General features: G+C 47.3%; 2 protein-coding genes and 1 non-coding gene across 6 annotated transcripts; 1 reads left to right on the top strand and 2 right to left on the bottom strand.

Moving 5' to 3' along the window:
- The first annotated feature begins 2271 nt into the window (after nucleotides 1–2271).
- Nucleotides 2272–3609, top strand: LOC108160705 (probable 3-hydroxyisobutyrate dehydrogenase, mitochondrial). Its single transcript, XM_017294875.1, has 2 exons — nucleotides 2272–2380; nucleotides 2447–3609. Exon 2 carries the CDS (start codon nucleotides 2449–2451, stop codon nucleotides 3424–3426), a length of 978 nt encoding a protein of 325 aa, XP_017150364.1. The 5' UTR covers nucleotides 2272–2380; nucleotides 2447–2448; the 3' UTR covers nucleotides 3427–3609.
- Nucleotides 3610–4506: 897 nt separating this feature from the next.
- On the bottom strand, nucleotides 4507–12039 carry LOC108160604 (multiple C2 and transmembrane domain-containing protein). Of its 4 annotated transcripts, none has more exons than XM_017294708.2 (12): nucleotides 11774–12039; nucleotides 10460–11136; nucleotides 10119–10227; nucleotides 9699–9841; nucleotides 8880–9074; nucleotides 7507–7658; nucleotides 6927–7442; nucleotides 6511–6870; nucleotides 6330–6449; nucleotides 6068–6271; nucleotides 5799–6006; nucleotides 4507–5742 (listed from the first exon to the last, which is right to left on the bottom strand). In XM_017294708.2, the coding sequence occupies exons 1-12, from the start codon at nucleotides 11865–11867 to the stop codon at nucleotides 5662–5664; spliced, it is 2859 nt and encodes a 952-aa protein (XP_017150197.1). In that variant the 5' UTR covers nucleotides 11868–12039; the 3' UTR covers nucleotides 4507–5661. The 4 variants fall into 4 exon arrangements, with proteins under 4 accessions (XP_017150197.1, XP_017150198.1, XP_017150199.1 ...); XM_017294709.2 differs by having other exon boundaries at nucleotides 10119–10170; nucleotides 11774–12038; XM_017294710.2 differs by lacking the exons at nucleotides 9699–9841; nucleotides 10460–11136; nucleotides 11774–12039 and having other exon boundaries at nucleotides 10119–10136.
- On the bottom strand, nucleotides 9446–9527 carry Trnal-aag. Its single transcript has one exon. It is a non-coding gene; the product is annotated as a tRNA-Leu (tRNA).
- Nucleotides 12040–15751: the final 3712 nt, after the last annotated feature.

The raw sequence follows: 15751 nt of genomic DNA, 5'->3' as shown, positions 1-15751 counted from the left end.
GAATCAGTTACCCAACAATAATCAGATCTAATTTTAATTGTTTTGTGGCTTATGTCTGCCATTAAATTGTACCTAGTCATGTGGCATTTCCTTACAATAGTTTTATAGTTTCGAAGCGCACTGTAAAGTGTGTTAATAATGCAATTTTTGCGAGCAAGTAAAATTCAATTTCAAGTTGAATTATTTCAGCGGCTTCAAGTGCATGCTATTTTTGTGGGTGCGCTGTTGGCTCTGAGTGAAATCTGTGTGTGTTTTGACATGGAAATTAGTGGCAACAACAACTGCGCGGAGAAATGCTTAATGTCTGCCTAATGAGCTTGGTACACCGCTGCGTATACTTGATGTATACATCCACGAATGCCACAAAACATGAATGGACAGACGGACAGTGCCAAGCCCATCTCTGGGGTCCAAAGACACTCCACTTCATGCTTGTAATTTCTGCGCTTTAATGCTTCACTTACGAGTACTTGTGGATGGCTGCTTCTTCTGGTGGCTTTGGCTTTTCGAGTTGTAAGCTGTACTCGTGAATTGTTTCATAGAGACTCCCGCTCTCACCGGGTCATTGTTGTTCATATTCGTGTTAATCATACGCTGAATTGCACTTTATGGCGTTAGATAAGGTGTTTGCCATTGCCTTGTGCCGTCACTTTGACAATTGACAAGCCGAACGGTTGATACTCGCTTATGTAAGGGAGCGTTGGCCAGAGATGATGTCCCCTATTTCAATTTGGCGTCATTGTTGCGGTCGGTCCCAATTCGTTCCACTCCCCAAAATGATATTCACTTAACCAGGCCAGCCGGCGGCTCCAGCCCACATGAGCAGACGCTCTGTCCCAGATAAATCACAGAAATCATCTGTGGTGGGAGATCCGATCTACCTCGGCGCTACCTCTCTTGCCATCAGCGGGTTCTCCTCGGGGTGAAATCGAGTCTGGTTTTCGGGCTGTTTTCTTTTGATAAAGCATAACGATGTTGGCGCTGACGCTGACGACGACGCAGGCGCTGACAGCGAAGTCCGGATTGCATAAGATCCAGGCCACGACAGGCGGGCCGCAAATTGGTCGAGATTTTTGCGAAACGCAGCCCGAGCCGAGCAGTTGCAATTTCATGCATGCCGATTTTTATGTGAAGAAAAACAACAACAATAAAATCAGCAGAAACAGCAGCAAAGGCAACAACAACCAGCCTTATGACCATTGTACAATTTGGGTGAAAAAGATATCTTCGCGAATTGAAGCTCGAGTTGTGATAAAAATAGCCCAAGAAAACAAAATGCAAAACATCAAATTGTTCACTGTGGGATCAAGTACAAGTATTGGCAATGCTCGAAGGCAAAAGAGTAGTGCGAAAGTACCAATTAAAGAAATCGAGTGAATTATGAAAGACGAATCCAATACACCCTCCCAGCACTGGATCATTTGTTTCCTTTGGGTGTAAGGAGGTACATTTAAGGATAAATTCTTCAAAAGCTCTTAGTTCATATAATTGACTGTAAAGAATTTCTTGGTAATAAGTGAGATAGAAGATCTCTAAAAGTAGGTACCTTAAGTGAAATACTATTCCAAACTCGCAGTTTGTAAGTTTTAAGACTCTTTTGTGAGAGGGCAAACTAAAAACAATAGTTTTGAAACTTTGCGTGCGAATTAAGTTATGCACGATACTTCACGCAATTGCAGCGATTCCCGAATTGTCGTTCAATTCAACCAATGCAAAAGGTGGCCGGTGGCCGGTGACGAAAGTTCGTTTCGGGGAATGCACACAGGCAGAGTAGACGTAAACAAAATTCAAGAACAGCCGAAAAAGCGTTTTGCAATAAATTACAACACAGAAAAAGCTTACAGTTTTAGAGGAACTGTGACCAGCTGACACACCCACTCTGTGCGCTGGCCGGACCATCCCCCCAGAAACGTTGAAGGTCAACGAAAGTAAACGAAATGGAAAGTTTTAATCGCCTCTATGCTGATAAACAAAACAGCGGCACGTGTCGCCCATAAGAACATATGTACATATATTATATTATAGCAAACCGATGGAATGGCATATGACCAGAGTAAACCCGAAGAGCTTTTGCCGGCAGCACTGGAATACAAGCGCTTGCCAAGCGAGAAATAAGTATTAATAGAGAGAGGGAGAGTCGCCTCAGCTTTGATCTAGCAGAGTTGTCGGGTGGCCAACAGTACGTGTTTTCCATGGAATCGCCTGTTCAGATGGAGAACTTTCGAACGATTCGACAACCCATTCGCCGCTGCTGGAACGACGTTGAATTACGTGACTCGATGGCGGCGACGCTGCGGGCGACCAGAACAGTCTGCTTTTGGTGGTCCGATCGTTCGCAGGTTTAGTTAGTTACCTTATAGACAGATTTTTTGTGCTACAGGTGGGTGAGATTCTGCGGAGAGGAAGCTTCGACCGATTACATAACATTTTCACTCCACTCCTCCAGCCATGTCGCTTCGTGTGGTATCCTCCCCTTCCCTGCTCAATGCCTGGAGCCAGACTCTGGTGCGTGCCATGTCCACCCAGGGCGGCAGCAAGAACATCGGCTTCGTGGGTCTCGGCAACATGGGTGCCAACATGGCAAGCAATCTGATCAAGGCCGGCCACAAGCTGAATGTGTTCGATATCTCGAAGTCAGCCTGCGATGGACTGGCGGCCAAGGGAGCCACCGTCTACGCCAAGACCTCGGAGCTGGCCCAGAACTCTGACTTTGTCATCACAATGCTGCCCAACAACGCCATTGTGGACAAATCGTACGAGGAGATGACTGCCGATGGCGTCAACAAGGACACCATCTTCATCGACTCCTCCACCATTGCCCCGGAGCTGGTGAAGACTCTGCAGAAGCGCATCAGCGCCAAGGGAGCCCGTTTCATCGATGCCCCCGTCTCTGGAGGAGTTCCCGGCGCCGAACAGGCCACCCTCACCTTCATGGTGGGCGGTACCGATGCCGAGTACAACGCAGTCAAAGCTGTGCTGGAGTGCATGGGCAAGCGCATCACCCACTGCGGCGTCTACGGTATGGGACAGGCCGCCAAGCTGTGCAACAACATGATGCTCGCTATCTCTATGATTGGCGTGTCCGAGGCGATGAATCTGGCCGTGCGCCAGGGCCTCGATGCCAAGGTTTTCGCCGAGATCATCAACTCCTCCACTGGCCGCTGCTGGGCCTCTGAGATCTACAACCCCGTGCCCGGCATTTGCCCCACGGCTCCTGCCAACAAGGACTATGCCGGAGGTTTCTCCTCCGCCCTGATCACCAAGGATCTGGGTCTGGCCTCTGGAGTGGCCAACAGCTCGAACACACCGATTCCACTGGGTTCGCTGGCCCACAAGATCTACACCTCGCTGTGCACCCAGGGTCTGGGAAACAAGGACTTCTCCGTGGTGTACGACCAAATGAAGAAGGAGAAGTTCAGCGTTTAAGTTACTTAAGAGACTTTAACTGATAGCGAAGTTGAATCCGTATCCAACACAAACCAGTCCTGCATTTAGCACTAAGTTAGTGCGGTCTTAGGGCTTCCCTATTTCCAATTACGACTGTGCAATTACTTTTTCTGTTTATCCGCGTACATATATATTAAAGATGTATTCGTTTATCGTATTGTATGGAAAACTTCTCTTCGATTGCGTAACCGCAGGCCTGGGGGCTGGGGGTTGTGGGCTGGTCTGGCGATCGTCTGTCGAGTGGAATCCCGAGTGCTGATAAGACTCGTCAAACAGCTATGGGATTAATATTTATTGCCATATTTCAAGACCCCAGCAAATAAAATTTACGAACGAAACCTTATCACTGCTTCCACATGGCGACTGCTTTTGCATTGATAAAGCTTTTCAAGTAAACAGAGCAAAACAAAAAAGTTCGATAGATAAAAGGTGAATTACTATAATTAATGCCGAGAAATATTAACTGCGTAGCATAAAAGCTCTTAGTTTTAGAGACATTGGCCTTGGACAAGTTGACACACCCACTCGGGAGGCCCAGCACCCGTCTGAACGCCTCCGCTAACGAAAGTCAATGAAGAGAGCGATATGTTGTCCTATATGAGCATCTACTTTTCTTTGTGTGTGACGAAATTCGTGTTCAGAAGAACTTCCAAGATTAAAATTAAAGACTAACTACGCACTCCAAGAAATAAACTATACCAAACATCTGGACGGCGATCAGACCATAAAAGCTTTTGGCGGCAGCTCTGTATTGCCAGCGCGTGTTGAGAGAGAGTGAGAGAGCTTGATAGAATGAACACTGTTGTCGAAGCTTAAAATGCTCTCTCAGGTCATTGGATTTCATTCTTTAATAATACGTCTCTCCAAGCTCCGTTCATCCCACTGCAATGTTAAAGTAAATCTGTAGAACTACAGGAGAAATCAACAGAGAAACAACAGAATGGAGAGCAAAGCGAACGAAAGCTTTTTTTTAACAGTTTGAGAAGTATTTGGCTAGCTTCAAACAGCTTTACAATTTCATAAGAACTTTTTATATTTTGAGCGAAATCCAAAAATATGTTTTATTATTTTTGCCGTCGAGATGTTGTATACATATATTGAAAAAAAATAACAAACTTAACTTAGGTGCTAATTAATTAATCAATTAATTGAGTTTGGTATGTTGTATGTATGTATATAAAAACGTTTGTTCTTGCTCTTTCTGCGGGGTATAAAATAGTTTGACTATCTAAAATGTATCAAATCGATCGATCGGAGTGGATTATAATTGCAATTAGTTGTAATTGTTACACAAATATCGTGTTTATGGCTGGGTCGGGGCGGGGCCTTAACGAGCTGATTATCCTAGACATATTATTATTAGGTAGGAATTCATATAAATATTAAAAAATGTTTTGAACAATTTGCTTCGAGTGAAATAATTACAATTAATTTAATAAGGTCTTGTTTAGGTATGTATATAAAAGGTATTTGTAAAGGTATATCAAGAAGAAGCATCCTTAAACGAGTCGAGTGCAATTGATTTCTAAATGGATTCGAGGGAGATTGGAGTGCGGGAAGGATCCTCCTTCCGTCAGGGGTTAAGTCACATAAGTAAGTAAGCCTAAGTTGCAAAATTCTTGGAAAATATCACAAATCGAAATACGAGTACACAATAAATAATTTGGATTCGCGCAAAAGGAATCTGGTTGTTAGCATTCTGAGTTTTTCTTGGTAATTATTCGAATATATATGTATCTTTTAAAGAGAGAGTGAGAGAGTTAGGGGTTACCTTAGGTACTTTGAATATCTTCTATTTGTTTTTGTGTCTATACAATATCTTTCTGTGTAAATAGTTTCAGTTTCCTATATATATATTCATATTCATATAATGCTAAGAAAATAAGTGAAGCGAACTTTGTGCTGCTTAATTGAGTCAAGTTTTAGTTGCGTTGAGTGTACTAGTTTAGTGGATGGGATGTCTGTCTCAGTGTGGAACTTTGTGTCTTGGTGCTGCCCTCTCCTTAACTAACTAACGAACTCTACTAACTTTGGTGTCTAATTACTTTCGCCGTGGCTCAGACTGAGGCTCTTGCCCTGGCCAAACTTCTGCTTCAGTTGGTTGGTATTGGCCCGGAAGCGCTGCATCAGCTGCTGCCTGCCGCCTCCTCCAATCATCGCGCTGGACTGCAACGGCGCCACCATCGCCATTGCCGCATCAGCGCTGGTTATAGACTATGAGCCCTTGAGCTTTTTCTTTGGATTGCTGCGGGTCTGATCGGTGGGCGCCGAGGGTGGCAGCTCTCGATATTGATTCTGTTGTGGATTTGTCATTATGTTATTGGAAATTCAGATAATCTCTAGTTACTCACAATCTCCTCGTTGTCGGGCACACGGGACAGGAAATCCAGGAGCTCGTTGTTCGGTATAGTGTTGGGCCGCAGCAGGCGACGCGAGAACTTCATTAGGCCCCAGAAGAGCAGGAGCCAGCGCAGCGGCACAAAATGAAGCACCAGAATGGCGCCCAGAAGCAGAACGACGGCCAGCCAGGTCAACTCGGGGACGGAAAAGTTGAATGTGCTTCATACGGAGAAATCAGAGTTTATACCGATTGCGTATATAATAGGGTGGAAGTACTAACTTGATGGTGCTCTCAGCCAGGGAGGCCAGATAGCCAATGGTGTTCTGTACGGTTTGGGAGACTTCTTGAATGGCCTGGAGTCGCTCCTTAATGGACTTTTTCTCCTCCTTCTCCTTGTCATCTTCGTCGTCCTCGTCGTACTCGTAGTCATAGTGCCCCGCAGAGGGGTCTGTCGTGCCCGTGATCATGCGAATCAGCCACTTTCTAAAGGGAAAAACCAATGAATTTGGTATACTTTGGTATAGAAGAAACATCCACTCACTTGAGTATAATGAGCAGTAGAACCAAAGGAACTGTCTCCAGATCGCCATAGACACAGCCCACAATCCAAAAGACAAAGGCTATGCTGGAACGCACAGGAGATTCCCATTCAAAGCAGCTCCTAGATCAGAAGAAAGGGACTAATTAGAAGAGCAGTTTTGATTGGGGAAACTCCCACTCACTGCACATAGCGGGCTGCATCCAGGATGTCCATAATGATCTCCTTGAGACGGTTGACATTGCGCAGGAAGAGCTGGCGCTTAAACTTGGCCTCCTGCTGTATGAGCTTCTCCTCTTTTGGCTGGAGAGCGCGGCAAACGGCTCGGATTTCGCTCCAGACGACAGTCAGCTCCAGCTGGATTTGGGGGGAGTTTCCTTTGGCTCGGACGCAGAGATTCTTGTCCTTCAGAGTGTACCAGCGCTTGACGCCGCTCTTGATGCGCAGCAGTGGAATGACGAGCTTGCCCAGGAACTCGACGCGATGATCGCGATCCTCGTCGAAGACTGTGATCTCTAGAACCTGTGTGATGTCTTTGACATTGCTGGGGAAGAGTATTGAATGAATTGGAGACCAGGATGGAGAAACGATTGCTCTTACAAGGTGAAGATCTTGTTCCAGTTTGGCGTAAGGGTCTTGTACTCCGTCTGAGTCTGCAGTCGGGCATTTCCCAGTTCGAGGACGCAAAAGGGATCCGACTTGCCGCCAATGTCCGCAGCTGCCAGGCCCGTGGCCCCAAAAACCTTCACGGTGAGATGACCCACATCCCTCAGGTTCTGCAGGCAGCGTAGGAAGCGATAACGATCTCTTAGCAGCTGGGACTCGCGCGGATCCTCCTTGAACGCCTTTAGGTCACTGATCGTCTCCAAGGCAGTGGTTCCGCTAATGGTGAGCATCAGGTGCACTTCGCCGGGGCAATCCTCCAGCGGCTTCCATATCCCGTGCGTTGTCTCGCGCTGGAACACGCTCAAGTCGATGACGGCCTTGCCGTATAGGGTGTTCCGATTCCAGAGGGCCAGCTCCAGGTTCTGGTCCTCGTCAAACAGGTGCAGATCGAACTGTTCCAGCCAGCGCTCCGTCCAGGAAGACTTGCTCTTGTACTTCTCGTTGCCCAATCTATGTCCGAGGGGAAGATCTCTGTTTAAGGGAGGTGTGTTACTTCAAAGCAGATCGCACTCACCTGAACCTGAAGTGCGACTCGATCAGCTTACTGCCGTCTTCGGCCAGCGGCAGATCTTTGGCCTTCACCAGCAGAATGGTGACCACTGAGCTCCAGATCTGCGACTTCAGACGCTTCGATGACTCGGCCAGTTTGGAGTTGCGCTGAAAGTGCTGCAACAATCCAACCGATTAGCTTTCAATTGGGACACCGATCCCCACTCCCTTTCCCCTCCTCCCCACTCCAAATAGGCACCTCCATCAGGTCGTCGCAGCCCTGCTCCAGTTGTTCACACAGCTCCTCATGCTGCCGCCTCACATGCTTGAGCAGCATGCGCGGTGCCCGCTTGCATCCAGGCCAATTGCTGCCCAGCATTACCCACAAGTCCACACACCAAAGTACAGAAAACCGAAAAGGGAAAACACAAAACAGAAGACCGAAAAACAAAAAACAAAACTTAAAGCCCAGCTTTGCTTTCGACGCTCAAGCAGTGACTAAAGGCAGTGGCAAAGGTCTTGGGCTCGAGTCAGAGCGATTGCGAGGCAGATACCCTAATAGCTTAAAAGGTATGCTAGCTAGACGGAGCTTAAGAGCATATCTATAGAAGTCTGAGGATATAACTCTGCCCAACATCTCAATCTACTCTACCCACAAACTCTATCTACCATTATCAAAATATTATCCCCTGATCTGCATAGGGTATCAACGCTTCTATTCTCACTTTGTTTTCGCGTCTGCCATTGTGTTTTCCCACTTTGTCATATGTTTACTTTGAAATCGCCTTCATTACCTCCCCAGATAACATGCAATGGCAATTGTCAGCGCTCATGCTGGAGCTTTGTTGAGCCGAAGCCGATGCAGCGATCGGCGCTTTGTGTGCCGCTCTGCTCTCCCGTACTGCACAAGTCACGATGAGTGTGTCAATGGTGGAGTGGAGAGGGGGGACAGCCGCTCACGGGGTAGATTCGGGCTAGTCAGTTCGGGTATTTAGTTCCGCTCTCGGCTCAGTCGAGTAGCAGAGATAAAGCTCCATAAATATTTGCATTAGTCCGGGCCTCTCACTCCGAACCCGGACCTATGTATGTAGGTCTATTAATTTCAGTTTGAGTTGAGTCATAAATAACTTTGTCGGTGGGCGGGGGCTAAGGGGTAACCGAATATGAATGCTTATAAATAAACGTCTTCACACACAATCCAGAAGAGAGTCAAAGTTGGGACTGTGGGTGGGTGCCGAGGGGCAATTAAGAGTGCCGCCACACAAAAGGTATCGAGGAAATCGCCTTGTTGAAAGGAAAAGGAAAACCACCGAGAGAACGGCTGATTGATGGCCCAGTCAAACGTTTCCGAACTCTCGACACTGGAATGGAATAGAGGGATTTATGAGTGCCACTCACCATTTCCTTGTCTTCCTGGCTACGCGGCCAGAGAGTCAAATTGATGAGTATCTCGCCCATGGCCCGCTCCCCGTGGCCGGCCGTGTCGCACAGCTGCAGGTGGATGTCCTCGGCCTTTCCCAGCTCCAGTTGGGTGAGATCCAGCTTGGCCGAGCCCATGAAATCGTCCTGCAAGCCCCAATCGTAGTCAAAGACCTAAACGCCGGACGGAAGGGATACAGGGCCAAGGCGGAAATTGATTTCGATTAGTACGAAAGAGCTTCAGATTTTTGAGGGTAGTGCCAAATTGATTTGGTGTTCGGATTATCCCAATGCCAGAAATTCTCTAAGGGACTATAAATTCCCATTACGGACATGAAGTTGAATCAAATAGGAAATTATTAAGAAATAAGAAAGGAAGCTTGAGGATGTAATTGATTTGATTTGCAGCGGCCGCAAGTCAATGGGGAATTTATACATTATTTAAAAATAGCTAATTGTAATCTTTTAATTTAGTAAGAGATTCATTTATGGTTTAACGGTTTAATTGGAACAACAACTTAAACAAAAAGAGACATTGCTGTTTCTGGCAGCGGTGGGATTCGAACCCACGCCTCCGAGGAGACTGGTGCCTTAAACCAGCGCCTTAGACCGCTCGGCCACGCTACCCTGATGAAAATCATTTCTTGGCTATAATGGACAAATTATGGAACCGCGCCATATCTATTTAAATAACCAAAAATCAGCTAAGTGATACATACATATATGTATATATCATGCCTATATTTCCCGTGTGAAAATGTTTGTGAAACTGTTGGGGCTACGCGTTGGATGTCTCACCTTCACGATAATCGGCTGAAAGGGGTCCTCGACGGGAACAATGAACACCTCGTCCCACACGGGATTTAGGTCGCGGTGTATGGTGCGCGACTTGTGCAGCAGTCGACCGCCAACCTTGAACTTTACATAAGGATCACTCAGTCCTGTCGCAGGGCGAAAGACAAAGGAAAATTAATGTTGCAGCAGCTGGTGCAGCGTGCCAAGTGCTTGATTAAACATGAAGAGAGGGTGTTACACTCGAAGAAATGATTCTGTATCATGGAAATTACCCAACAGAGAACTTTCATACTACTTAAACACTAAAAACTCTCTGAAGTGTACAAAAATGATCAGAAATATTTCTTCGAGTCTAGAGCAGTAGGGGAGAGGGTCTTGATGCGGGATGTTGGCTGGAGCGTCACTAGGGTTCTGTCCGCTCACCATTCTTGTCCATGGCCACCAGGTCGCTGCCGGATTTGAGATGGACGCGCAGCTGAAAGAAGACGAATTGACGTAATTGAGCTTCCCGCTTGCGACGCAGTTCTTCGGCCTGCCAATCGACAATCGGTAATCGGTAAGCGATCGACGATCGATGATCGAAGATCGATGACAGTTGCAGAGGTTAGAGATGTGCAGCAGAGCAAGACGTAGAAGAAGCGAAAATGGAAATTGCAGATTTTCCGAGTTAGTGCCAGAGTTTGGACAAAACAAAAACTAAACCAAAGGAAAGCCAATCGAAAGCGAGAGTAAACAAGCCGGAATCAGAAGCCGCCATCACTCACCTGCAGGGCCTCCAGCTGCTGCTGCGGAGTCAGCTCCACGGGACTGCAGGCGGCGCCGTTGGCGTTTTCGGGCTGCTCGTCAATGCGGCCCTCCATGGAGCCGCCAAAACGCTGGATGACTTGCGCCATCTTGGCCGTGGCTCGGAACTCGCGGGCCAGCGGCGAACCGCCGATAGTTGTGGCCCGGTGACGGGGACTTTGCGTCACGGAGCTGCTCTCCGAGCTGTAGTCCGCCGCATAGTCCGTGCTCTCCTCGAGGAAGTCGCTCGGCGACTTGCGCCCGAGGCGGTCTTTGCTCTTGGTGCGGCTCCAGCGGTGCCGCAGATTGTTGAAGAATCCGTGCGTCTTCTGCAGCACGCCCACGCCACTGGCCACGCCCCCACCCCCAACCAGCTGCTGGGAAACGGCGCTCTTGGCCCGCTTGGGCGATATGTGCGGCGACTCGTTGCTGTGGCAGTCGTGTCCGTTCAACTCCGAGGCGGACTTGCTCAGATGCTTCCCCAGGCGCTGCTGCAGCTGCGGCGATCCGTGTGGTGAGATGTGACGTGGCGGCGTGGCACTGGCATCGTTACTTGTGGCAGCCGCCAGTCGACTGCTGCCAGGTTGTGGCTGGAGGTGCTGCTCCGGATCCTGCTCCGCTGGCTGCTCCTCGACAAGGTCAACGTAGTGGATGCGTGCTGGGTGGGAGTGAAGGATAAGTGTTATTTTAGCAGGCACGCAACTTTGGCAATCGATTAAACAACAATCGAGCGACCGGTGATAAGCAATCGAACCGAACAGGCCACACATGCCACACCAACTGACTGACTGAGAAGAGGGGCAGAGGTTCTTCCGGTGCCTCCCCTCCATTTATGTATGTGCCACCCATGACATCATTTTGCTTAGGCGATTGTCTCAATTATAAAATATACTTTCAGCGAAACGATACATTCCATTTGTCGATGCTGTGAGCGGAGCAAGTGAGAGCGAGATGCTGGCCAAGACGTGACACGACTGTAGATTTTGGATTCGAATTCAGATTCCGCGACCCTTTTTAACACCCCATCTGTTTGTTTTTTTTGATAAACATCTCTCCATAGAGAGCATTCTCTGAACCCAAAAGTGTGTTCCTTCATTCTTAATGTATCTTTTCTTGGATCGTTCACGCATTCATCTCTAGCCCCCCCCACACACACACACTGCCACACACACATACATTTGGACAGGCAGTTGGCACATCTCAGGCACCGAAAATAAATGGAAGACTTCTCTCCGCTCCACGGGCATCCATCTCTCAGTGTATTTCTTTATCTCTCTATTCCCTTGCGCTTTTACCTGGTACTGGCACTATTTTATTTATTCTGTGGCACAGCGCGAAAGCTGCTTGCTTCTTGGAGGACTTCTTCAGGCTTAGATGCAGCGGTTGCATGGCATGGACTCGGGGCAACTCAGATGAATAAGTGATTGGTTGCACTTCTGGATTGCCTTTGGCACTGGCTGTTGTCTGATTAAATCCACAGTTAGAGAAGTTAAGTTAAGTCAGTGATTAAACTAGTTTTATAACACTCGAAATTTGAGCACTTTCTCTATGGCACCATGATTAAGATGGAACTTTTACTGAATATTTTCACGACCTCCAGGGCATTGTACGTGCGGCTGGAAGCGGGGCGAGACCGAGCGAACTGCACTGTAGCAGTGCCCCTAGAAGACTACTTCGGTTTCAGGCTCGGTTGCTGCCTCTGTTTGTGCCACTGTTTTGCGGCGCTTTTCCTCCCCCTTTCCCCCTTTTTGCGAACTGAAACTTTTGCTCTCCTTTGGCATTTGTTATTGTTAACGATGGGGCACACGGACATGGTTTTTGCTACATTGCAGATGAGAGTGTGTGTGTGTGTGTGGCATTGAATGGAGAGGGTGGTGGGTCGTTGAGTGGGTGGTTATGCGGGCTGAGGCGGCGGCTTTGCCTTTTTGCATTATTAATGCTCTGCGATGCTGGCGCGTTGATGCTGCATCTTGTTTTATTTCCCTTCAGATCCCGCACAAATTGGAAAAGCATCCCAACGATGGCGTCATAAAATGCAAATGTATGTGTCACTATAACCATGTTTAAGTGTCTGCGTGTGTGTGTGTGTGTGTGTTTGTAGGTGGGTTAAGCCGCAAAGCTTTACGCGGCCCAAAAAAAGAGCTTTGGATTTGGGTTGTATGTTCTCTTATTTTTTTCTGGCACGTTTATGGAAAGCATTTTATGCACTTTTACTTTAATGAATGAAATGGAATGGATTGCATATACTGTGCCAGAGGGAGACAGCCATAAAGAGGGGGAGATCTCCTTTGGGCTTAAACAACTGCCAAGGACGCAAGGACCTTTTGCCGCTGGCTCTTGTGCAACCCAACGATCCCCTTGCATATCATTTTAATTAATTTAATGTAAGTCCGAGTCCGGATCTGAAAAGTGCAGATGGCCAACCACAATCCCCCCTCCCACACTACGCTGTGGCAAGGTGTGGCCAATTACCACACGCAAAGAAGTACAAGTATAGTAATTCTGATTGTTTGGGGGCGGCTGGCCCCCGGGCACGACATGACTGGCACATAATACCCGCAGGAGCACTTAAGTATTGCATATTTGCCAGCCATCAATTTCCCCACACACCTCACATATGTTTCATCAAGTTTTTGTTAGTCCTCCCATTCCGCAGTCCTTGAACAAAAGTTGGGCTGTGCCTAATAGTTGGGATGGCAGTGTGGCTGATTGTGTACGTGAAAAGTGTTGCATACTTCTCGGCGGCCGCTACTTCTGCAGCCTTCTCTCTCGCTCTTGCTTCTGTGTTTCCTCTTACTATCAAATAAATTCACTTTAAGTTTTCCTTTGCCGCTCTTTCTTGGAAATGCAATTAGCCAACTTTCGTCTTTTGTCCTCCAAAACTTTTAGACCATAAACGTGCCAGTGCTCAAAAATTATCACACATACGCCATGTTGCCATTAGCAAGTGCCTAAGAAACGCCTCTTAGTTGTCCTAATGATGCCAGTGACGGGCACGTGCATACGATACGAGTAGAACGCCTTTTAATGGCCAAAGTAATGAAATTGTATGTCCTTTATGGGGGATTGGTGTATGGGGGCTCGCTGTGCAAAGGGCAGTAATATCTTTAATGCCATATCATGCACGATTCGATAGAGAAAATTGGTCAGGCTAATCGCGTAATACTAAAGGCAACATCGGGCATCAATTATGGAACACACGAGCCGAACTGTGTTTTATACCACAGAACTTTAGTCAATAAATCAAGCTCGAGGCCAATCATCAATTATTTAGACATGGGTCAGCAAGTGTCATATACTGCTGGCACAGTCTTTCTATCTATATGACCTCCTCTCTCTCTCTCTGCGCTCACCTGTTGACATTCTTGCTGTTCTATTTCCGTGCGGCAAGCAAAAGTGTGTCTTACCTCTCTTTCTACCGCCACCTGGATCTCTCTTTCACTCTCTTTGTAGCCCTTTTGTGTGCCTCAAGTCTGTTGCCTGCTGTTTGCTTTATTGGCCCTTTTGCAATGTGACGACATTGCTGGCGGCTGGCTTTACACTCCCATTTCCCCGTCCAAGCCACTGAAATTGGCGCCATGCTGGTTGTCGTCGTCTGGCCCCCCCGCCGTCAGGCGGAGCCTTGCCTCTGTAGCTGCTAGCGTGGCCCGACTGTAGTTTGCTGTGCGTCCGATTATCATGTTTACTCAACACGCAACGAGCCGCAACCGAACGCAAGAGTGTCCGACCTTATCACAGCGCCTATGCCTAATCGTTTGTCGTGGTTTCGGCTCTAGCTCCACGAGGACTTCTGCATATGCCCACGAGGTGAGAATAAACAATTTCATTGTATTCCCATGCTTGTGTTTAACCAACAAAGAAACGATTATTCAGCTGCGACCCAGACGGGTACACGGGCACACCATATGGATCAGTCGTTCATAATTAACACATGTCGATGCCTGGGCCATCGCGTCTCGAGATGCTGTCGGATAAACGCCCCACACTAAACATCTAAAGGAAATTCGAAATTGTTGCCCCCAACAGGTTTCTGGCTAAATGATTTTCTTTCGATATTGCATATTTCATGAAAATACTTTTTCACATACTATAAGCAAGATACATATATACATACATACATCTTTGTGTGCGTGTTTCTCCCCAGCTGCCGAGTGTGGATGTTGTTTTCTGTTTACTGGCTTCCTTACTGAATTATGCATGTATTATTCATGCAAATTTTCAGACCATTTTGTGTCCTTCAAGCGCTTGAAAATGCAGGAAAATTGCAGGACTATAGCCTGGAGAGGGGGGTGGATAATATGGCTATCCAAAATGATGGATATTTCTCATTTTGGCAGCCCATAAATGCTGGCTTCAGACTGCTCTTCCAGTAACTGTCGGACTAACGATGAAATTAAATGGAATTACGCTTACTTGCTGATGACCAGGCTTACGCTGATGCCTCATAAGAGACTGTAAAGCAGGGATTACTCGCTGTATGTGTGTGTGCTTTGGCGGGAGGTTAACGCGGTGGCCTGTTTGGCTGGGTGGTAATAAGAGGGCCACAATAATGTGCTGCCCCGAAGCTTTCGTTTTAATTAACTGGGTTACCTTTCGGCCGGAGCCGCGCTCTTTTTGGGGTCAAGTAATTACAGCATGCTAGCAAACAACAGCAGGGATATAGGGAGGGGGCTGACACCGAGTGTTGCAGCAAGTGGAAACTGTCACTGCAGTTGGAAATGCGTTCTGCCGTGTCCCTGCCAAAAGTCGTACATTCAAAAACTCTGCCCTAACTTCATTCCCAGTTGCCTTTGGCGCAGTTTTCCCATTCAAGTTATTGCAGTTTTGCAGTTCTATATAAATACAAGCATTTAATGTTTGGCAACTTGCAGATGGGCGGCTGCCATTTCAATCAAGAAATATAGAAGAACACACATAAACAGAAACAGTGGGACACGGCCACAGGGCGGTAGACATCTCTTGGCCCGCAATTGTGATAGTGGTCTGCTGTCATAGCCAAGATGTTGATTTGTCAAATGGCAGCACAAATAAGGGTGAAATTAGAATGGGGGGAGGGTGAGGCAGCATTGGAGGAGAGCGTGAAATGAGCGCCAAGCGATAATTAAAAAATATATCAGGCCAAATAGCACGCGACATCTAGACAGAACAGAAGCAGAGCAAGCAATGTGTTGGCCATTCATTTAGCCATGCCAACTGCCATCTAGTGCTCTGCTATGTCTATGTGTGTGTGCGTTTCTATTTATATGTACATACATTTATGCACATGTATGTGT

Source organism: Drosophila miranda, chromosome 3, assembly GCF_003369915.1.
Source record: "Drosophila miranda strain MSH22 chromosome 3, D.miranda_PacBio2.1, whole genome shotgun sequence".
Taxonomy (NCBI): Eukaryota; Metazoa; Arthropoda; class Insecta; order Diptera; family Drosophilidae; genus Drosophila; species Drosophila miranda.
Note: the sequence above shows the minus strand (reverse complement) of the source record. Positions and strands in the feature narration are given on the sequence as shown.